General features: G+C 38.9%; 1 protein-coding gene across 39 annotated transcripts in view; it reads left to right on the top strand.

The window, feature by feature from the left end:
- Positions 1 to 24,073, top strand: part of NEB (nebulin) — a 206,756-nt gene that overhangs the window by 45,836 nt on the left and 136,847 nt on the right. For all 39 annotated transcript variants that reach the window (XM_040229063.1, XM_040229055.1, XM_040229061.1 and 36 more), the window contains 18 exons: positions 224 to 535; positions 640 to 846; positions 3,086 to 3,190; positions 5,026 to 5,133; positions 7,055 to 7,366; positions 8,334 to 8,540; positions 10,345 to 10,449; positions 11,919 to 12,026; positions 13,384 to 13,695; positions 14,223 to 14,429; positions 14,896 to 15,000; positions 15,162 to 15,269; positions 16,113 to 16,424; positions 17,568 to 17,774; positions 20,816 to 20,920; positions 21,759 to 21,866; positions 23,370 to 23,681; positions 23,799 to 24,005. In XM_040229063.1, coding sequence (XP_040084997.1) covers positions 224 to 535; positions 640 to 846; positions 3,086 to 3,190; positions 5,026 to 5,133; positions 7,055 to 7,366; positions 8,334 to 8,540; positions 10,345 to 10,449; positions 11,919 to 12,026; positions 13,384 to 13,695; positions 14,223 to 14,429; positions 14,896 to 15,000; positions 15,162 to 15,269; positions 16,113 to 16,424; positions 17,568 to 17,774; positions 20,816 to 20,920; positions 21,759 to 21,866; positions 23,370 to 23,681; positions 23,799 to 24,005 — 3,447 coding nt within the window. The remainder of the gene's footprint in view (positions 1 to 223; positions 536 to 639; positions 847 to 3,085; positions 3,191 to 5,025; positions 5,134 to 7,054; positions 7,367 to 8,333; positions 8,541 to 10,344; positions 10,450 to 11,918; positions 12,027 to 13,383; positions 13,696 to 14,222; positions 14,430 to 14,895; positions 15,001 to 15,161; positions 15,270 to 16,112; positions 16,425 to 17,567; positions 17,775 to 20,815; positions 20,921 to 21,758; positions 21,867 to 23,369; positions 23,682 to 23,798; positions 24,006 to 24,073) is intronic.

Genomic DNA, 24,073 nt, shown 5'->3' with positions numbered 1-24,073 from the left:
GTTTTACTTTGTCAGTGATATGAATTATAGTAACCTCCCCACCCCACCCTCTCTTGGGTGGCAGAAGCAACTACAGGCAAACTATCATTTTAATTCTACCAGGCAACATTGCAAATATATACAGGCCAATATCAAATTGTTTGGTTATGAAAACAAATCACAGTCTCAATGTTCCATAAAATCTTCCTAACTTAAAAAATATACCCACCTTTTTTTCCAATAGGTCCAATACAAAAAAGATTATGAAAAAGCCAAAGGGAAAATGGTTGGCTTCCAAAGTCTTCAAGATGATCCTAAACTGGTTCATTATATGAACGTGGCCAAAATACAGTCGGACCGGGAGTATAAAAAAGACTATGAGAAGACGAAGACCAAACACAACACACCCCATGATATGGTCAACATTGTGGCAGCTAAGAAAGCTCAAGATGTTGCCAGCAATGTCAACTATAAGCATTCACTCCATCACTACACCTACCTGCCTGATGCCATGGACCTGGAGTTGTCTAAAAACATGATGCACATACAGAGCGATGTAAGTGATGTTTACTCCACAAGACAGTCTCCCTCTAAGGTGGGGGCCTTGTGAGAGAACCCACTGCCTGGGGCACTCACTCCTGTCTTCCCCTTTCACTGTAGAATGTCTATAAGGAAGACTACAACAACTGGATGAAAGGCATAGGCTGGATACCCATTGGCAGTCTGGAGGTAGAAAAAGTTAAAAAAGCAGGTGATGCCCTGAATGAAAAGAAGTACAGGCAACATCCAGATACCCTCAAATTTACCAGCATCGTGGACTCCCCAGTTATGGTCCAGGCAAAACAGAACACACAGCAAGTCAGTGATGTGAGTACAGCAAAACTGAGCATGCAAGAGGATGGAGGGAGGCTTTAAAAAATCAGCTTGCCATTTTTATTCTCTGGACAAATTTGAAAATTTTATTCTGTTCCTTTTAGAATTATTATTTTATTTAAAAACAATTATAATTATTTTTACTTTGGATACTAGCATTTTCTATTTTGCTTTTTTCCTGTCTTTTTAAAACATCTTCCATTTTTAACGGCCTCAAAATTCTGTTATTGAATAAATTTGACATAGTATAAAACATTCTATTCTTAAATCCTCACATCTTATTGTGGCAAATTCATCATAGTCCATTCTGTATAAAGATTTCTGTATTTGCTTTTCCTATGTAAAATATTAATACAGTGAAATAATACATGAGTAGTTGATTTTGCACCTCAGAATTCATCATACACAATTATTAGACTTTACTTATGTCTTGGCGGAGATTAGTAAATTGTTTGCCTGCCTGTCCATGAACAATGTATATGCTCTGGCTAAAGATAGATCTAAAGGAAATTTTGGTGTATGGAAGAGTACTAAAGGGACAGCAAAAGCACTCACTCATTAATTCAATGAATGAATGTTTTTGAATACTTTCCACTGTGTTATGTGCTGATGATATAAAGATGGAGGAGAATGAGTAGGATGTAGGATAAAACAAATACAGGAAAAGAGTATAAGACAGAAGCATGGATAGAAACAGCATCACCATATAGAGAGACAAATGTTGCAGGAGAGGCAGGAGCTAAGTAGGCACAAGGGGAGAGAGCAACTCCTTGCCAGAGCCTCTCTGGCAAATAAGAAACGCCACTTTCCTGACAAAACGAAAAATATGACTGTCAAGAGCTAGTGAATGGAAGGACAGTGAAGGATGAAGAATCCAGGATTATAACCAATTATTGAAGGTCTTGCACGCTAATTCATAGTCTGGACTTCAGTGGGTAGGTAACAAGAAGTTCTGAAGATATTTAATCCATGGAGCTCTATAACGAGATCTGTGTTTTAAAAGTAAAAAATGCAGAGGTTTTATTGGAGAAGGGAAGGATTGGAGCAAGGAGATGAATTAGAAAGCTGCTACAGAAATTCAACAGAAGGCTTATTTGGGCTTAACTCAGGCAATAGCTGTGGGAAAGGAAATGTTTAGAAGGTGAAATTAATGAGATTATCAGAATGAGTAGAGATGGTTTCCAAAGGCAGTGAGGAAGAAGTGAAGATAGCTCTTAGATTCCTGCAAGGAATTATTTTGTATTTGGGTGGGGATTCATTTAGATATTAGTCTTTTCAGATTTTACTTCTGATACATGTACACTGATTTCCATATGGATTCCATGCTAAAGAAGTGGAAGTGAAGTGAAGTGACGTCGCTCAGTCGTGCCTGACTCTTTGCAACCCTGTGGACTATAGTTTACAAGGCTCCTCTGTCCATGGAATTTTCCAGGCAAGAGTACTGGAGTGGGCTGCCATTTCCTTCTCCAGGGGATCTTCCCGACCCAGGGATCGAACCCAGGTCTCCTGTATTGCAGGCAGACGCTTTACCATCTGAGCCACCAAACATCTACAATAAATGATAATCGAGAGATGAAAAATCTGCTTGAGATTCTGATTCTGTTTTAGTTTTAGAAATTAAGCAATTTTTAAAAAATTATCAAGAGGGAGGACACAGTACGATTCCTACGCCACACATTTTGATGTCTTTCAGACATCTTTAAAATGACAAAATAGGGCAAATTTGAAGTGGTAACCTTTGGCATAAGCTAGATTTACATGTAAGCACATTATGAGAAAATTATTATGTGCCTTACTGATATGATTTATAATAGAAAGTTTTTTAGCAGAATTGACTCATTCTAGCTAACTTTTTCTAAGAATAAAAAATGAACAAAACACAAGACTGTGAGAACTACTAACTCTACTAACAAAAAGATGACTTTTTTCTGGCTTTAGTGAATTCTTTTATTCATGTTAGCATTTCACATTTGAACTCATTTTTTATTCATTTCTGTCAAGCAAAGATTTCAATTTTCTTAGGATTTTTTGCTCTCCAATACAGAGGCTGTTGTGTTTTCCTTAAGATATCAAGATCTTGAGTTTCTTAAAATAGGAAGATGCCTTTGATCATTTTAAACAATAGAAATAGTGGGAGATTATGCCAAGAAAATCTCCTTTAAGCATGTGATTAATATATTTTCCTTTTTATACCATCCATAATGCATTTTATTTTTGTGACTATGTGTTGCAGATCTTATACAAAGCTAAAGGAGAAGATGTGAAGCATAAATATACGATGAGTCCTGATCTTCCTCAATTTCTTCAGGCCAAGTGCAATGCTTACAATTTAAGTGATGTAAGTATGGTTTTTGATGGGGTGTGATAATCCAGACCTGATAATAAAATCACAGAATTTTAGAGTATGACAAGACCTTGACAATTTAGGTCAATTTTCTCTATAACCCCGTTAGATCATACCTCATAATGATTGTTCTGAACTTCTTGAGTTGGCCTTTTCCAGCGTGGTAGTGGTGGTGGTTTAGTCGCTAAGTAGTGTCCAACTCTTGCGACCCCATGGACTATAGCCCACCAGGCTCCTCTGTCCATGGGGTTTTCTGGGCCAGAAAACTGGAGTGGGTTGCCATTTCTTTCTCCAGGGAATCTTCCCCACTCAGGGACTGAACCAGTGTCTCCTGAATTGTGGGTGGATTCTTTACTACTGAGCCAGTGTATACTAGGACAACTCTTAGGGGATAGCCTTTTTCTTTGTTTAGACCTCAACCCCTATTCCTCTCATTTTCCTAGTTTTGCACATGGAGAAATTTTTTAATCCTCCAGAAAAATAAGGATAAATGATTTTTTTTTTTTTTTTACCAATAACCCTAAAATTTTTAAAGCTAACTACAGGTCTTCCTTGGATCTTTCTTTCATAAGATGGAACAATTTCATTTTCTCCAGTTGGCCCTTACATACCGTGGTTTCTAGAACCTTGATTACTCTCCTCTGGATCCACTCCAGTTTCTCAGTTTCCCTCTTCAATATGTGCCCAAACCAGACTTGAGTGAATAATTAGTACAGTTCAGTTCAGTCGCTCAGTCGTGTCCGACTCTTTGCGACCCCATGAAACACAGCACGCCAGACCTCCCTGTCCATCACCATCTCCCAAATTCACTCAGACTCATGTCCATCGAGTCAGTGATGCCATCCAGGCATCTCATCCTCGGTCGTCCCCTTCTCCTCCTGCCCCCAATCCCTCCAAGCATCAAAGTCTTCTCCAATGAGTCAACTCTTCACATGAGGTGGCCAAAGTACTGGAGTTTCAGCTTTAGCATCATTCCTTCCAAAGAAATCCCTGGGTTGTTCTCCTTCAGAATGGACTGGTTGGATCTCCTTGCAGTCCAAGGGACTCTCAAGAGTCTTCTCCAACACCACAGTTCAAAAGCATCAATTCTTCGGCGCTCAGCCTTCTTCACAGTCCAACTCTCACATCCATACATGACTACTGGAAAAACCATAGCCTTGACTAGACGGAACTTAGTTGGTAAAGTAATGTCTCTGCTTTTGAATATGCTATCTAGGTTGCTCATAACTTTTCTTCCAAGGAATAAGTGTCTTTTAATTTCATGGCTGCAGTCACCATCTGCAGTGATTTTGGAGACCCCAGAAATAAAGTCTGACACTGTTTCCATTGTTTCTCCATCTATTTCCCATGGAGTGATGGGACTGGATGCCATGATTTTCGTTTTCTGAATGTTGAGCTTTAAGCCAACTTTTTCACTCTCCTCTTTTACTTTCATCAAGAGGCTTTTTAGTTCCTCTTCACTTTCTGCCATAAGGGTGGTGTCATCTGTATATCTGAGGTTATTGATATTTCTCCCGGCAATCTTGATTCCAGCTTGTGTTTCTTCCAGTCCAGCGTTTCTCATGATGTACTCTGTATATAAGTTAAATAAGCAGGGTGACAATATACAGCCTTGACGTTGTATGAAGTAGGACATTTTGCTAAAGTGACTTTTTTAAAAATTGAAATATAGTTGATTTACCATTAGTGTGACTTCTCAAAACTATGTGTGCTATAGGAGATTCTTCTAGCTTCTCTCTGGGAAAGAACAAAACAATCCCAGCTCTTGAGGAATCACTGTTGCTAATTACTCCACAGCATGCCAACATCTTTTTCCTTTTCCATCCCAGGTGTGTTATAAACGGGACTGGCATGATTTAATAGCCAAGGGCACCAATGTGCTGGGTGATGCTATACCCATCACTGCAGCCAAGGCATCGAGAAACATTGCCAGTGACGTGAGTAAAAACTTTGGGTGAAATCTTGGTGGGCTGTATTTTTTTAAAGTAATCAAATGGGTGCTTGTTAAAGTGATACCACATTGAAAACAATATGTTGAATTAATGACATTGAAATTCTCCACAAATACTGCTTTGAAAACCTGTCAATTTTTCAATAATTTGTGATTCTTTTCAGTTGACCCCACTTGGTACAGCTGTCATAAATCTGAAAGCAGCTTTCTCCTCTGATTCATAGCCCAAATTATCTTCCTTGACACATTTCCCTCACAGCTCACACTTATTTTCAAGGAGAACACCCTGACTGACACTAACATGTTAAATTCAGATGACTGTCTGCATTATAATTGTATTAAGAAGGTTGAGAAGATGTTAGATAAAATGGATAGATTTTATAAACCAAATGTGAAAAGCCCACTTTTCTAGAATATAATTTTGATTTATTTCATATGTAGTAGAATTGATACCCATTTCATCTGAAATAGAAAAAAAAATACACTTGACTTCTTCCCATCATTGAAAAACAAAATTTTCCAAAAGCATGCACACCCATAGATTTCACTGTCATGCCCTATTCCAATGGCTACAGTTTCTTTTTCAGCTTTTCATTTTGTATTGTGGTATAGCCGATTAACAGACAATGTTGTGATAGTTTCAGGTGAATAGTAAAGAGACTCAGCCACACATATACATGTATCTATTCTCCCCCAAACTTCAAAGAGCCTACAATTTTGGTTTGAGACAAGAAAAGAAAGGAGCCACATATACAGACCATGTAGAAGATAGGGTATAAGAATTCTACAGCCTTCCATGTAGGGCTGGGACTTAAAATGTGTTCCTCAAAAGTTTTCCCATCACTGTGAAATCTAGTTTAAGGAGAAAGTGAAAGTCTAGAATATGACATTATCATTTCTCTTTTTAGCTCTTACATAGAACTTTTTCTAATATGTCTAGAAATCACTGGATAATCCTTTTGCCTGCTAAACTCTTATTTATAAATCAGTGTTTAAATGGCAGGAACAGAGCATCTTCAGAGTTTGGGTAGATTTGAATTCTCGTACATAAAAATTGACGGTTTGATCTATTACCTAGAGTATAACTTAATCTATACCCCATTGCCAATTTTAGCTGTGAGACTTTGGACAGCAGAGCTTTTGCAGTTAGGTTTTTACTGACGGGGAAAGGGCTCAGTGGTTCCTCCCTTATTCGGCAGTTACTCAATTCATCTGCACTGGCTCAGCAGTGAGCTTGGAGAGTAGCTGCTGAGAAATGTGGTTGGGTGAAAGCCCAGCTACTTACCTGCCTATGCAGCACCCAAGTTGATGCCGCTTAAAAAGAAGAGGGTTTTTTTTTAAACCACATGAAGTTAACCTGAGACAACATAGTAATATTTTCTATCCTCCACCCTAAAGAGATATGAGTATAAACATCTTTCATGTAGAGTTCTTTAGAGTTTCTTCTGCACCTGTTGTATACATATCACTGGGCCAATCAGAATAGAAAACAAAAGTATTCCTAGTATTCTGTGATGTGAACCAACATGTTGGATTAGGAAAATTCACATCCTTGGAAAACCAGGGGAGATTGGTCTTACATTTTAGAATGTGTCATGTTTATATTAAGTATGAAAACTCAGCGGGCTTTGTATAAAGTTTAACATGCAAATCATCTATAGAATTCATAACAAAGAAAAGAAACTGGTCCTGAATTTATCATGACACTCGTTTATAACCTAGCACTGCTGGAAATAAATGCTTTCACTCTAGACTCTCTCAGGTTGGAGGGTGTTGGGTGGAAGTTGTGGAATGCATTTCTTGTGTAGTCTTTCAGAAAGTGATCATATTCTTTATGTGTGAATATACTTGCTGCACCCAATGTTCCCAGTGCTTAGGACTTTGCTAATCAAATTCTTCCTCTGCAGTATAAATACAAGGAAGCTTACGAGAAGGCAAAGGGAAAGCAAGTGGGTTTTAGAAGCCTCCAGGATGATCCCAAGCTGGTTCACTATATGAATGTGGCAAAGTTACAGTCTGATCGTGAATACAAGAAGAACTATGAAAACACTAAGACCAGCTACCATACCCCTGGGGACATGGTTAGCATTACTGCTGCAAAAATGGCCCAGGATGTTGCCACCAACGTCAACTACAAGCAGCCGATACATCATTACACATACCTACCTGATGCTCTAAGTCTTGAGCATATCAGGAATATGAATCAAATTCAGAGTGATGTGAGTATGTATAATATAGCAGACCTAGAGATGTTTGTACTAAATGGGTGATCATTTCTTCCTATTTTAGTTAGACTTTGCATACAATAAGATATTTGAAAAATGCACTTTAAAATACACAATCATCATTGAAACAGTAAGAAAGGCATGGTGGGCAAGCTGTGTTTTACTAGCTTTCTGTGCTCTCATCACAATCATTGACATCTTTATTAACTTATGGATCAAATATAGCGCCATATTCTACTAAGTACATAAGCCACCTTGATTCTCAACAAGAGGGAATGGTTACTCCTGGTGGGTCTGCTTCGGGTGATATGTACAATGCAAAATATGAGCATTCTCTATTCTTTCTGAATTCAAGAAAGTTTTCTTTTGTTTAACTCAAGGTCACACTCTCATGTATGTGTCTCTATATAGCAAGTCATCTATAATGAACCAGAAAGGTTTTGTGATTGCAGCATGACTCATGGAGAGCTATATGAGGAAAGTGTTCAATATTCAGGGTATTTCCTGCTGCAGGAGCCAGGTTTTTGCAAAAATTGTCCTTGGTAAAAGGAAGAAATGGTGTTCATTTATTGTTGCTCAATGAGAATGTCTCTCTCACACTGAGACAGAGGGGCCTAGCTGGATAGTATGGGTGAAATGCAAAAGTTGTGGAGTTTTCAGTGAAATCAAAGGGAAAGCCCAATTTATTGTCAAAAGAGGCACATTTTTTAAGCAGTACCTGTGGAAATATGTGTCCTGGATTCCCTCTTGGAATGTATAATGCACTCTAACGACAGAACTGCTTTTTGTTATGATCAGATTCTGAGTAAGAAGCTCTGTGGCAGACAGCCAAGATAGCCAGTGTAGAAACAAGCATGCTGACAGGCTACTCTTCCTTCCCCTTGGATAGAATTGCAGATTTCCGGAACATCCCTTGAGTGTGCTCTAGGATATCTTCTCATCGGAGATTACTCTCTTACAGAATGTATATAAAGATGAGTACAACCACTTCTTCAAGGGCATTGGATGGATACCAATTGGTTCTCTGGAGGTGGAGAAGGTCAAAAAAGCAGGCGATGCATTAAATGAGAAGAAGTACAGACAGCACCCAGATACCATCAAGTTCACAAGCGTGCCTGATTCCATGGGCATGGTTTTGGCTCAGCACAACACAAAGCAGCTAAGTGATGTAAGTGTTTTCCCGTCAAATGGTTTTGTTTGTGAATAACCCCATGACCAGCTACTCCACCGTCCTTCTTAACTCAATCTGTGAGCTATGTTAGTAAATCAGCTGCTTTCAGAGTTAAATTCAAAGGGTTTTACCTTTGAAGCAACTTGGGACTTGAAGAAGAACAGGGAGGAGAGAAGGAAGATATTCCAAGTTTGCTTTATTTTCCAAATGTGGAGAGTCTGTGTTGTTCATAAGCAGACCAATATATTATCGATGTGAAAAGAAATTATCACCTGTGACCTTATCTGAATTGCAAACCCAAGATATTTATTGCTCTGAGTTGCAAGAGTTCTACCTAGGTAAATGAGAAGAAGGCTAATTAATATCTTAATCTTTTTGCCAAAAAAAAAAAAAAAAAAAACAAAAAACCATAGCCTGATATTCTGAGAGAGGCCTCTAGGGAGGGGTGAAGTAGTTTACTTTCAGAGTCATCTGGAGTCTCCTTTCTAAGCTCAGGTCTATCTGGACCCTTTTTCTTAGTCAGAGGCTAATAACAATGCTGTGTTTCCCCTCATTTGATAAGTTCAGAGTCATGTTACGATACCTCCACCAGAAAAAGAGCAATAAGTAGAAAACAAAGGAGGGAAGAAATTATGTGTGTTTGGTCCTAGATATCTGAAGACAAGAAATGCATTCTTTGGCTCGGATTTGAGGGTTAACTGTGGATTTTATTTCTCAGACCAGTCCCACATTACCACAGATGTTTCAAGATTAATTCAATTTTAGTGGCACTAAGTGGTGTAGATTCTTGCAACTTCTCTTGTACTGACAAAGTGTCACTTTTCACTGTGTTTTTCCTGTTAGCTAGGAAAACCCTACACTCACTTTATGAAGAACTCCCTGTCCCAATAAATGCCATCAACATCTCCTTAGTTTCTTAAGCTTGAAACCTGACAGTCACCGCTGACACCTCACTGTGTGAACCCGTGCAGCCAGTGCATCTGCTGAGTTACCTTCCCACTCTCTCAGCCATCCTGTTGGAGCACTTCTGTCTTTCAGCTGCCACCAACCCTAGTTCTGGCCTCCATCTGTCTCACGTGGGCAACTACAGTAATCCATTATCTGGACTCCCTGCCTGAGGTCACACATGACAACCAAAAAGACTGTGTTAAAACATGAATCATGTCCTTCTCATACGTAAAGCCTGTTAGTAACTTCTCCTCGAACTCAAAATCTAAACTTGTTAACTTGGTTGAAATGAAAAGGCCCCCAGCTCTGTGGCCCTGCCCTCCTCCTCTCTAATCTTTCTGGGACCCCCTCAGAGCCCTCTGTGACCTTCAGTCCCTCAAGCTGGCCTGCCTTTCCAGACCCAGGGCTCTGAATGCTCCTCTTCTGCCCAGACCCTCCCCCTTTTCTTCACGTTTGAGCATCAGTGGTAACCTTTCTATTGAGCCTTTGATGTCCCCTTTTGTTTCTTTCCTAAAGTTATTTTATTTACACCACAAAAGTTTATGTGTTTATTCTCTGTTTCCTCTACAGGACTGTAAACCCCAAGGTCAGCTTTTATTTATTAAATAAACTTGAACACTTTAAACACAGGACCTACCACACTGCCAATTGTCCCACACCATTGTACAATAAATATTGGTGGAATGAGTGAAAGGATATGTCCATAAACACTTCCTCTGCATGACAGAGTGGCTAATTGCCTTGTAAATGGAAAAGCACAAATGATAGTCTTCCTTTTTAAAGAGATGTGTGCTAGGTGAAACTTACATTATGTTAGCTAATTCAGTTTGCATGCTGCCTCCTTTGTTTTTAGTTGAACTACAAGGTGGAGGGAGAGAAAGTGAAGCACAAGTACACTCTGGACCCCGATGTGCCCCAGTTTATTCAAGCCAAGGTCAATGCCTTCAACATGAGTGATGTGAGTATTTGGCTGGGTGCCTGTCTTAGTATTGCATCAGGGGCCTCCCCTTTCCAGCTCCGTGTAACTCCAGCACTGAGAATTTTAGAGGGAGCCAAATGAGTGCGGGCCCTTTGAGTCTTTGTTGGAGAAGATCATTGAGAGGTCAAGACTATTGGGTGACCCTGGAGCTGGACCCGGGAAATTGGAGGCTCCTTATCCCACTCCTGTCCTTGGAATGTACATTCTGCCCACGGTTCCCACAGTGGGAGCCATTTTCAAGGACATGGCCTTGACAGACCAATGTGTTGTTGAGGCCACTCGGGACTGAATCTAGTTGAGGCCTAAATAAACTAGTATGGCTCTGGTGGGCAGTTGCAAATATCTGCCTTGTGACTGCCCCAAAAACTCACTAATTTAAATTCTCTTGTTTATGCCAAGCTGGAGAGTTTAGCCTATTTCTTAAGTTTCTCCTTGCCCTCCTTGTATGGGGACCAATTTGCAAATCAATAGTCTCCAGGTTGGATTCTTATCATAGAATATGAGGCTAGAGGTAGCATTCATTTCACTTAATGCAGACTTTTCCCAACTGCGGGCTATGATTCATTAGCTGTTAAATCAATCTAGTAGTCTGTGTTCCATTTTTTAAAAAGTGAAAAGAAATTGGGACAAACAGATTGGAAAATCAGGAGTGTACAATCTGTATCGATGGTAAGTATGGCTATCTCTGACTTTTGGCTATTTGTTAAACTTCTAAAAATGCTCACCACAATTTTCTTTAGAAAGTCTTTCTTTGTATGTGACTAGCATCTCTCTTGGATACTTAATTAGTGGTGATGTTTAAATGTACTATTATGAATTATTTCATTTTGCTTTTAAATAAAATTGGTAAATTCTAATTTAAAGACATAATCAAACCTGGATAAAATTGTTCACTTCTTAAAAGATGACTTAGTCATTCTTCCTAACATTTTAGACTCTCTTTTATCGCCAAATAAACAATATTTAAGTACTCATTTTTATGCTTTTGGTTTATGTAAAACTTTTTTCCTACTTTTATAAGTAATATTTAAACATTAAGGTTAATTAAAGCAGGGTAATACTATGTCTGAAATTTTAATTTTACTATCCACATCTTTGTGTAAGTTTAAAATGCTTCATACAAAAACAAGAAAATAAAAGCATTACATGCTTATTATAGAAAAATTGAAAAGTATAGAAAATTATAAAAAATTAGTATTGTTATCCCACATTCAAAGCATTACCTTTCCATTGGTTTTTTATATAAACGTGTACATTTTTCACAGCAATTGAGATCATACTGTGTATATAGTTTACTGATTTTTTTTTAAAAAGAATCTAATAGATCCCTAAAAGATGAACAAAGAGTTTTTTAATAGAAAGGGATATATTATGAAGATTTTGGCATCCTGTTTAATTTTTCTTTTAATTATGTCAAATATTAAAATAATCTTTTTTTTTCCCCCAAGTCTCATTATAAAGCAGATTGGAAGAAAACCCTTGCTAAGGGTTATGATTTGAGACCAGATGCTATTCCCATTGTTGCTGCAAAAAGTTCAAGGAATATTGCTAGTGATGTAAGTCTAATTTGAAAGTAGCAAGCTTTTTTTGTATTTTACAAATCTTTACATGGTGTATGAGGTTATATGAGCTATATTAGAAAGCAAGTAAAGGTTGTAATATAAAAATATTTCCTAATATCTTATGTACCAATTTTTTTATCTTGCTTCACTTAGAAATATTTAAAAGCTCAATTCAGTTACCAAGGATAGGACTTTTTTAAACTCTGAAATACTGGAAATTCTCATTATTATTATTAATGTGAAAACTGCTTTTTATTTGGATTTTGTTAAGAAAAAAACCTTGGTATATGGAAATATCACTAAATCAAAAAAGTCTCCCAGTATTTTATTTTATTTATTTTTTTTGGCCACATGGCATATGGGATCTTCATTCCCTGACCAGGGATTGAACTGGCAGCCCCTGCATTGGGAAGGTGGCATCTTAACCACTGAACCAGGAAAGTCCCCTCTCCCAGTATTTTAAAATAATATAATATTTTATAATTTCCATAAAGAAAAAAACTCTTGTGACTTATGGAAAACCAGGAAGAATTATAGATTAAATGACAGTATTTTAGTTTTCTGTCATAAATTTTATGCTTACTTATTTACTTACTTAATTTACTTTTTACAAATTAAGTTTTATTTTCTATATGAATTGATATAATACCTTGATATAATAGAAACATTCATTTGGAGTCTAGTATGCTAGTTTTATAATGTCTTTGCTGAAATTTACTCAGGATTATGCAAATATGTGCTCAGTTGCTAAGTTGTGTCCAACTCTTAGTGACCCCATGGACTGTAGCCCACCAGGTTCCTCTGTCCATGGGATTTCGAGGCAAGAATACTGGAGTGGGTTGCTATTTCCTTCTCCATGGGATCTTCCGAATCCAGGGATTGAACCCAGGTCTTCTGTACTGGGAGGCAGATTCTTTGCCACTGAGCCATCTAGGAAACTTATTCATTGGAGTCTAGTATACTAATTTTTATAATGTCTTTGCTGAAATTTACTCAGGATTCTGCAAATACTTAATAAGGTAATACAAATTAATCAAGGAAACATAGTAAAAACTATGTACACCAAATCCTTAATAAACTTTTTAGGAACCTTTGAGCATATTTAGAGAATCTACTTATGACTAATCTAGATATAAACTGTAACTTATTCCATTTTTAATTATCCCCAGAGCAGATCCCAAGACTATCCATTGGAAATATTTTGGTAGTTATTTATTTAAAAATACTAAAAACTTAGATGTTACGTAGATTCAGACAGTTGTCTAATGCTTAATCTGTGATATAGATTCAATTGAACACTTTCCTACAGTCAACTCTATCAAACTTCCATCTGCCCTTCTTTTTCATATAGTTCAAATATAAGGAGGCCTACGAGAAAGCCAAAGGCAAACAAATTGGATTTCGCAGTCTTCAGGATGATCCTAAACTGGTTCACTTCATGAATGTAGCCAAAATGCAGTCAGATCGCGAGTATAAAAAGGGCTATGAAGCCAGCAAGACCAAGTATCACACACCTTTGGATATGCTTAGCGTGACAGCAGCCAAGAAATCTCAGGAGGTTGCCACCAACATGAATTATAAACAACCCTTCCACCACTACACCCTGCTTCCCGATGCCTTGAATGTGGAGCACTCCAGGAATGCGATGCAGATTCAGAGTGATGTACGTAGCATTCATCAGACTGTCAGCATAGAATGAGTTGGCCATGTCTACTGGTGGCCCACTCCATCCTCAACCTGGTTGGACTCACTGTAATTAGGGATCCTCTCCAGAATTGGGGGTTTTAGGACTTTACTCATTTGAACTGCATGTATATAGTTTTCTTTGGTTATTATATACATATTTTTAAACTTTGGATGTCAGACCCAGTGTATGATGTATTCTGTGAAGGACTAAGAGGTGCAAATGGATGCTATATAATACTCCTTCCAATGTAAAATTTTGTTAACTTTCCTCCAAGAAATTTAAATTTTTAAAGGGATTGGGTCAGGATTGTCTGTTCATAAACCACCATGAATACATTTACTTTTATAATTAATTTCTTTCTCTGAAGAATAGTAGGGAATAAAATACAGGTTATTCTCCCCATCCTGCTATCCTTTTTTTTTTTTTAAATGGGCAAATAATCTGTCTAAATAAACCCAAGCCTTGACTCTTTCTGCAATGAAATTTCCTTTTTCCTTGTAAAGAATTTGTACAAATCTGACTTCACCAACTGGATGAAAGGGATTGGCTGGTTGCCATTAGAGTCGCTGGAGGTAGAGAAGGCAAAGAAAGCAGGAGAGATTCTCAGTGAGAAGAAGTACCGCCAGCACCCCGAGAAGCTGAAGTTCACATATGCCATGGACACAATGGAGCAAGCACTGAACAAAAGTAACAAGCTGATTATGGACAAGGTAAGGACTCGCCTGCTGGCCTCAGCCTCAGAGCTCCCGCGGTGCTCAGGCCATTGAACCGGGCATCACCACTTTGACCTTCATCAGAGTTTTCATCTTTCTGATGATCATGGCCAAGGTGGTGGCAGGGTATCTAGATTTATTGTATCTAGAGAGCTCCAACTTAGACTGACCCCAGGCTGGCTGTCAACACCACGCTGAGTGTGTGATGGAACCACAAGACCCCATGTCCTGTGTGGTTAGGGCAGGAAGGCGTTTGTTTCAGTAGAAAGAGGGCTCCCATGTTTGATGGTTTTTTAAACTCATGGGCTCAGTCCCATCAGCCCATCTTCTTGCTGTTTGCTTCATTTTCCAAAATCACACTGACCCTCTCCTGCCCTGGCACTGTGGGTCTCTGCCTCACATTGTGATAGCACACTGCCGGCGAGTCCTGCAGTCTAGTCATGTGCGGCCTTTCTTGTTGCAGAGGCTCTACACTGAGAAATGGAACAAAGACAAGACCACTATTCATGTCATGCCTGATACTCCAGACATTTTACTCTCCAGAGTAAACCAGATCACCATGAGTGATGTAAGTAGGTGACCAACAGCAACAAAAATGAAGGGCGGGGAGGTTGACGGCAACTAGTTTTTGTGGAATATCTGTCTCCCACATGCCAACCACTTTAAAATCAGGATCCCTGTCCTAACCTGACTAACAAGATGCTGGCATTTTTCTACTTCATCATTTAGAAACTGTACAAAGCTGGCTGGGAAGAAGAAAAGAAGAAAGGATACGATCTGAGGCCTGATGCCATCCCAATAAAGGCTGCAAGAGCCTCCAGAGACATTGCAAGTGATGTAAGTGCTTCCTCTGGGCTTTATTTAGTATAAATGAGCCGAGCTTGTGGGTATGTAGGAGCTGCAATCAGCTCTTTTTAGTGTTGGTGGGACCCCTATCCTTTGTAACACACAAGACGCGTCCCTTCACCCAGCCCAGGGACCCTCTAATCATGTGTTCGTTATTTAATGTAAAAGGTAACAGGGTCTTGTTAAAATAATTAAATTGTGTTATGTGCTAAGTTGCTTCAGTTGTGTCCAACTCTTTGAGACCCCATGGACTGTGGCCCTTCAGGCTCCTCTGTTCATGGGGTTCTCCAGGCAAGAATACTGGAGTGGGTTGCCATGCCCTCCTCCAGGGGATCTTCCCAGCCCAGGAATCAAACTCATGTCTCTTACATCTCTTGCATTGGCAGGCAGGTTCCTTACCACTAGTGCCACTTGGGAAGCCCCAAAATAATTAAATTGTTAGTGGGCAATTCTAAGCAAACATCAGGATACGAGCTATACATTTTACACAGAAGATTCATTACCAGGCTCTTTCCTGAATCTAGAGAAATGGTGCCTGCAGCCTTTTCCATTGGTAACACAGCTGAGTGGGAAAAGCCTCTTTCTAAGTCTCCCTAAAGCAACTTATTTACACCTCTCTTTGATTAAGTCTGAGATGATTCTTTCCGTCATGGACTCAATTCTGGCAAGAAATTTGAAGTAAAGTAGTTTGCTCCCTGTCCCATCCCCAGCAAATCTTCCTTTTCTAAATTTAGAGTAGCCCTAAACCCATGACTAAGCTAATGGCATCCAGTGAATTATATTTCGTTCTCTTTCTTTCACTGTCTCATGTCCATGTTCCTTTTCCCTCCACAGTACAAGTACAAGCAAGCCTATGAACAAACCAAAGGGAAACAAATTGGCTTCCGGAGCCTCGAGGACGACCCCAAGTTGGTGCACTTCATGCAGGTGGCCAAGATGCAGTCGGACCGGGAGTACAAGAAGGCATATGAGAAATCCAAGACATCCTTCCACACCCCGGTGGACATGCTCAGTGTGGTGGCCGCCAAGAAGTCCCAGGAGGTGGCCACCAATGCCAACTACAGGAACGTGATCCATAGCTACAACATGCTTCCTGACGCCATGAGCTTGGAATTGGCCAAAAACATGATGCAGATTCAAAGTGATGTACGTGCCAGCCATGTTTGCAGAGCATTTACTTTGAGATAATAAGCAAATCATGAAAGCCTCTAAGTAACGACATTTTGAAAATCCAAAAAGATATTCATATGTAATTTCCCAATAAGATGTTTCATCCTTTACCTTAGATTGAATTTTTTTTAACACAAAGGAATGAATCTGATCTATTATTATTGTGAGCATTGCTGGATGTTAGATTCAGGAATAGCAAATGAAATCTGGTTTCAGAAAGGATTTGTTGAAAGAAATACAACTAGCTGAGAAAGTTGGCAGTTTTTATGGCTTCCATACCTTTTATGGTTCCTGATTAAGGAAGAAGAGGTGAAGAAAAAGTCAGATAACTTGAGAGCTACTGCCCCTCATTCCCAAACAGCTTTCATTTCTGACTTTGTAATTGCCTATCTTACTTACTGATGAAATAGGAGATGAAACAGCTATTAGGATAAATGTGAGGAAGGTACAAAGGGTGGAAAACCAAGAATTCAGCTATAGAGGCCCTTTGGTGGCTGGGAGAAGTGAATTTATACTATGAACCAAAGGCAGGCCGCACCAAGCCTATATTTCTCTTTAGAAATGTAGAAGCTGAGCTATAGTTTGAGGGGTACATAAGTATCCAAGTGAAAGCAACCATGGTACAGTTATAGAGGGAAACGTCAGAACTGAGGAGGGAAGCAGTGAAATTTGCACAAAGTACTGGGGAGGTTTTCTGGCATACCTGAAGCAGTTTAACTGTGGTGGCTGCTCAAAGGCTTATAGCTAAAGATAGAAATGGGGTCCCCTGAGTCATCTATTAGCCAAGGGGACTTGGAGGTTTTTGTAAGAGAGTCAGTCTAACATCGTCACCTTTCTTGACATAGTAGTCACATGGTAGATTCATCTATTTGGTATTTCTTAGTTGTTTTTTTTTTTCTTTATGAAGGTATTGAGAGAAACAAATCACAAAGATACTACTGCTTGTTTTAAATTTCTAATGCAAAGAAATGTGAAAAAGAAATTTAGGGATATAGGTAGTTGAAGTGGAATATACTATTGGTTGAAAACTGAAGGGGAACTTATGGAATATTAAATACCTGCTTATGATTCTAGGAAGCTATGATTTCTTCTCATCCTCAAACTTTTCCTCTTTTGCAGAATCAGTACAAAGCTGACTATGCTGATTTCATGAAAGGCGTTGGATGGCTCCCTCTGGGCTCCCTGGAGGCTGAGAAAAACAAGAAAGCCATGGAGATTATCAGTGAAAAGAAGTACCGCCAGCATCCTGACACTTTGAAGTATTCCACCTTGATGGACTCAATGAACATGGTTTTGGCCAAGAATAATGCAAAAATTATGAATGAAGTAAGTCTTTCAATAATGTATTGTTTAACAGGAATCAGAAATAAGCCAGGAATATCTTACATTTAATCTATAGGTTTTGATAATAGTTTTATAGCATCATAGTTAATGTTTCCTCTAAAAAAGGGTCTTAAAGAAAAAGATAGAAATTAGTCCTAATAAAATGCCCTCTTCAAATGTTCAATAAACCACCCTACCCAGTAGATGTAAGTATAGACTTTTTTAATGCAAATCTTGAAAATGAGTCCCACTTGTTTAAGGTGAAGTTGAGTAGAAGTTCATAATGATGAATCAGTATATTGTAGGGCTTATAACAGCTATGTGTTGCAGCCCACTCCTGCTTCCTTGCTTTTTGCTGGAATAAAAGAAAACTCCTAGATTACATGGCTGTAGCAGCATTTCTGAGACAGAAACTTCTCTGGCCAATCCTGAGAGCAATTGCTCTCCACCACTAGTTCCTTGGATCAGTAATGATTCCAGTCTTCAGAAAAGTCTCACTGTAGTTTCACATTATTAGCGATTAGTTGATTTCATGACCAACAATCAAACAAGCACATCACCCTGTTTTGTTTTTACCCTCTTTCCTTGGACACCTGTTATCAAGTTGCAGATAACAGAATAATTACAGCAGCATTGGTTACATTGTGCAGATCACAATTAGAAATGCCATTGATTAACCAAAAATGGGAAAAATAATTTGAATCTAACATGATACAGTTGCAGAAAATGATGTAGAAAGAGCTGTATTATGCTAAGTCTCTGAGTAAATCCTCTGGAATCTTCTGAGAGAGAAATTTGTCAAGAAGATCAGTCTCTTTGAAAGGGACTTGTCAACACAAGGCACAAATCTCAGTGTCCCTTTAAGATATAGAATTTAAATTATCACAAACATACATTTATTTTTTAAACACTTTTTCATTTTTCCAATGTTAATGATTATAATTTTAGACTACTGATGCCAAGATGAGAACCATAGAAATAGCAAATAGCACTAAGAAGTATCTTAGTGATCATCAGGTTGAATCCCTTTGTTGCAGGGTTGAGGAAAGTGTGGCCCAGAGAGGCAAGGCACCTCCCTTAGAGACACACAGCAGGTGAATCACCTGGTCTAGACTAGAGCCAGGACTCTGAGGAATAAGTATTGCTCTTTCCACTAGAATTGCACTGTCTAATACTATAGTCACTAGCCACATGTGATGACAAATCTAAGTCAATTAAAATTAAATAATAATAATTCAGTTCTTCACTTACATTAGTTACATTTCAAGTGATTGATAGTCCTGTGTGGCTAGGAGCTGTCATGTTGGTTGACACAGAACATTTTCATCACTGCATAGTTCTGATTGGTTGTGCTGGTCTTGAACAGAGATCAGAAAATTACTGCTTTCTTAAGTTTCATTGTAACACAGCCACAGCTCTTCATTTGCATATTGTCTGCGGCCACTTTTGCACTGCAATAGCAGAATTGAGTAGTTAATAGCAGAGATTCTGTGACTCGTAAAACCTAACATTATTTACTATCTGACTCTTGACATTTATCCACCCCTGATCTAGAAGAAAACTCTAGAAGATTTGTTTTTATTTTTTAAATCAAACCTGGCTAAAACAAAGAGATAGCATTTTTCACCTATAAGATTTCCAAAAATTAAAAACTTGTGTGATATACAGTACTGGAAAGAAAGTTAATATAAACTAGTCTTGCTAGTGTTAATTAAAATTAAAATTCATCTGCCCAATACCCTTCAGAAGGCCTCATGTAAGTGCAAAGATATACATATATACATATACCTATTAGTATTTTTTGCAGGTTAGGGTCTCCAAAAGGAGATGCTAAGGTGGAATTTGGAGTACAGGGCATTTTTCGGGGATCAGTACCCATGGGAGGCAGACATAGCAAGAGGGGTCCAATTGGGATGGTGGCCTTACAAAGCCTAGGTCAGTGCCACAGAGGGCTCTTGAGGGGACACAGCCTGTCAGGAGTGTCCTGCGCTGGGTAAAATGACCAGGACTTTGTACCTAGACTCTGAAGATCCCTGAATGTGGCCACCAGGGAGATGTGCTCTTGAGTGAGGCAGCAAAACCCTAAAGCAGGTGACAATTTGGAGGCTGTCTGCAAACAGTTGGGGCACCAAGTCCTTCTTTGAATGGGTAGCTGCCTGGTGCATCTCCAGATCACCGCAAAGATTATGGCATCATTGCTTACTATAGAAGAAAATGAAAACAACAAATTAAATGTCTGTCAATGGAGAACTGGTTAAATCAATTAGGTGATACCTCTTCATGGAATACCACGTAGCTCTTTAAATGAATGAAGTTAATTATTTTGAGAAGGCTAAAAGATGTCTATACTATAATATTAAGTAAAAAAGCAAGATGTAGAATAATATATATGACTTATATTTCAAAAGGACTAAATGTGGACTTTAATATGCCTAGAAAATTCAAAGATGGAAATGCTACATCCAGGCTGTAAAATAGGAAGACAGGACATTTTACATTCCATTTTACATCCTCTCCACTATTTTGTTTGAGCACATTTTTCTTTTAAACTTTTAAAAAATAAGAGTGAGCTAACAAAAATACATAAAATATTGATATTTGTGTAAAATAATATGTATGTATGGGGCTTCCCTGATAGCTTAGTTGGTAAAGGATCTGCCTGCTATGCAGGAGACCCTGGTTTGATTCCTGGGTCAGGAAGATCCTCTGGAGAAGGGATAGGCTACCCACTCCAGTATTCTTGGGCTTCCCTTGTGGCTCAGCTGATAAAGAATCACATGCAATGTGAGTCCCTTGGTTGGTTTGGTCCCTGGGTTGGGAAGATCCCCTAGAGAAGGGAAAGGCTACCCATTCCAGTTTTCTGGCCTAGAGAATTCCATGGACCATATAGTCTATGGGGTCACAAAGAGTCGGACACAACTGAGCGACTGTCACTTTCACTTTCAATATGTATGTACTAAATGACTTTAAAATTTTTAAATATTAACTTCTATTGATTTATTTTTCTTTCTTTCTTTCTTTCTTTTTTTTTTTTAACTTTCCAGCACCTCTACAAACAAGCATGGGAGGCCGACAAGACCAAAGTCCATATCATGCCTGATATCCCCCAGATTATTTTGGCAAAGGCAAATGCAATTAATATGAGTGATGTAAGTAAGACTCTCCCCTGTTGTCATCTTACTTTCCTACCCATTTGAACTAGTAAAAACAAAGTAACAGATTAATGTTTCAATTTTGAGAGTGAATGTTTTGAAAATGAGTGGGAATCCACAAATGAGCATCTTTCTCTTTCTCATCTTGCTTTGATAAGAATAGGGATAGGCCTATTGATGGGCCTTGGGTCCAGCAGTTAGGAATTCGAAGGGAGTTGGATTTTGTTCTAGGGTAGTTTCTTTTTATCAAACTAGGAGAATTAAAGAGAATTAATTAATTAAAGGGCTTTAGAGCCCAGGATAAGAGATAAAGAATGACTCCCAGGACTTTCCTAGAGAGTTCTTCTACCAAGCTTTTGGAATGTTTCTAAAGAGGGAGTATTGGGAAAAGTTAAATGGAGAGGGAAGAACATTTTGAAGAATTTAGGTCAAGCTCCATAAGGAATGTGCAACATGTACTGTTAGAAACTGCATCCGGGTTTTATTTCACTTCCTTTCTCATCCTAACCAGTTGCTAGGAAATCCTCAAATCCTACCAGGTGTTTTTTCTTTTGTTTGTTTGAATTACATAGGGATTTGGGATAGTTGACTTATTTTTGGATTGTAGAATCCATACAGTTATATACATTAAAATGTCCATTGCAAAACAGTGAAAGTATTTTGATGTAAGAACACAGCTATTTTGTTTTCTTCTCTTGACTCTTATTTGACAAAATGCATCAATGAGAATATACTGGGTTTTCACATTTCTAACTTCAGTGCCAGTTTAGTCTTTGAAAAAAAATTAAGATTTTCCTATTTAGAAGAAAACTGTTTCCTTTGCTTCTCTTTCCAGAAACTCTACAAACTTTCTTTAGAAGAGGCTAAAAAGAAAGGCTATGATCTCAGAACTGATGCAATTCCTATCAAAGCTGCCAAGGCCTCGAGAGATATTGCAAGTGATGTAAGTCTAAAGGAAAGCAGTCACCTGACTGGGGGTTTCTATCCTACCAAAATAATAAGGGCTGAGTTCTAAAAACACTGAATGAGTAAAACATGAGAGGAAAAAAAAAATCATGCCTGCTAACAGTAGCCCCATTATGTTCTATGAACATGTCTTAACCTTGCTCTTGTGTTTTCTTGGATAATTTGAAAAAAATGGAATGCCAGTTACATTATGACCACCTAGATGTCAGCTCCCTGACTCATGAGATCTGGGTGAATTAACTTTGGTCTCCCTCACCGAGACCGTGGCCTGTAGAAATCCAACGCCATTCACTAAGTCTTCAATGAAGACTCGTGTTGTCCTTGCCTACTGCCTCTTAGACTGTCTTCCTAACAGGATGTCTCAGAAAGGGCTGTGCTGGGGGTGCTGATCTTTTGTTCTCATGATAGCTGATTATTAAATAATTAGGAATTTTGCAAACCCATTGTTAAACTATCGACAGCTTGATACAGCTGTAATGGAAGTGTTTATACTAGAGAAACTGGCAAACATTATAAGTTGGGGCTCCCCCGCCCTGACCTCAGAGAGCTGGTGTGCCTGTCTAACCATTGCCATAACACGTCACCTCAGTGAAACTCGCTTCTTTCATTTGTCTGTCTCAATAGGAAATCCCCTCACAGTGAACATTAATGATTTGGGGGAAGTGGGAGGAGTGCATTCACAGCACTCTTTCCTTAGCCACCCCAGGCATACTTTCTCTTTCCTCCCCCTGCTCTGCTCTTCATCTTTTCTTCCTCTCCATCCCTACCCTACTCCTGCATCATCCCCAGAACTCCTCCCTCTATTGTGCTGGAGTCATTTGGCTCTCCCAGATCGTAACCCTAACTTGCACACCTGAACCCACAAGAGACGGGCTGAATATGAAGCTTTCCATGTATCAGGATCTCCCCACTATAGAGGGAAGTTGGTGATAAATAGCAAAATTTCTTCCCGATTACACCAGTATGGAGAATCTGAAAAAGAACTCCACAAATATAAAGCTACCCTGAAAGTATACTGTGTGTCTCATAACTAAGCCTATTATCAGTGTAAGACCGGCTGGATGATTTCTTCGGGCAACATTAAACTGCTTGGAGCAGTCTGCTTTTTTTCTTTTCTTGTTTGCTGTACTCTTATTACCTACTACAGGTCCCTTTTAACAACAGCATAAGAGTAGAAATTAGTGTGGTGTATCATCACAAGATCAAGGTTCTAATCCTTAGGGACCTTAGCAAGTCACTCATCCCTCTGGGTCTCAGTTTACTCATCTATAAAATGGGGGCAATAAGAATAACTTTGCATCTACCTCATAATATATAGTTGTATCAGGTTACATAAATAAATGTGAAAAACGTATTCTCTGAACTGCAGAATTTTATACAAGTATCATTTTTTATGAAATACAGAACATTGACACTGGTCAAGGGAATGATATCTGGTCAAGGGAATTGCTCTGAATAAATATTCAAATTTTCTTCACAGTATAAATACAAACACAATTATGAAAAGGAGAGGGGGAAGATGGTTGGTTTCCGCAGTCTTGAGGATGATCCCAAATTAGTTCATTCCATGCAAGTGGCCAAAATGCAATCTGACCGGGAGTACAAGAAAAACTATGAGAAGACCAAGACCAGCTACCACACCCCTGCTGATATGCTCAGTGTCACAGCCGCCAAGGATGCCCAAGCCAATATCACCAATACCAACTACAAGCACCTGATTCACAAGTATATTCTCCTCCCTGATGCCATGAACATCCAGCTGTCCAAGAATATGAATCGCTTACAGAGTGATGTAAGTGATCTTTCTGGGTGATGATTGCGTTCCTAGCATGAGAAGGGAGATTACAGGCTCCTATGCCACATTCTTGTGTCTGAATTGATAAAGTAAATGTGCTTCCTCTGTTTATAGAATGAATATAAGCAGGACTACAATGAATGGTACAAAGGGCTTGGCTGGAGTCCAGCTGGTTCCCTAGAAGTGGAAAAGGCCAAGAGAGCAACTGAATATGCCAGTGACCAGAAATACCGCCAGCATCCGAGCAACTTCCAGTTTTCAAAGCTGAATGACTCCATGGACATGGTGCTTGCTAAGCAGAATGCTCATACCATGAACAAGGTAAACTGAACAGCCAACCTTCCCTGCAACTCCCAGCCAGGCGGGGCTAGCATCCTCTGGTTCTTGTT

This window comes from Oryx dammah, unplaced genomic scaffold, assembly GCF_014754425.2.
Source record: "Oryx dammah isolate SB20612 unplaced genomic scaffold, SCBI_Odam_1.1 HiC_scaffold_27, whole genome shotgun sequence".
Classification (NCBI taxonomy): Eukaryota; Metazoa; Chordata; class Mammalia; order Artiodactyla; family Bovidae; genus Oryx; species Oryx dammah.
The sequence above is the reverse complement of the archived record's forward strand: the minus strand, read 5'-3'. Positions and strand labels throughout refer to the sequence as shown.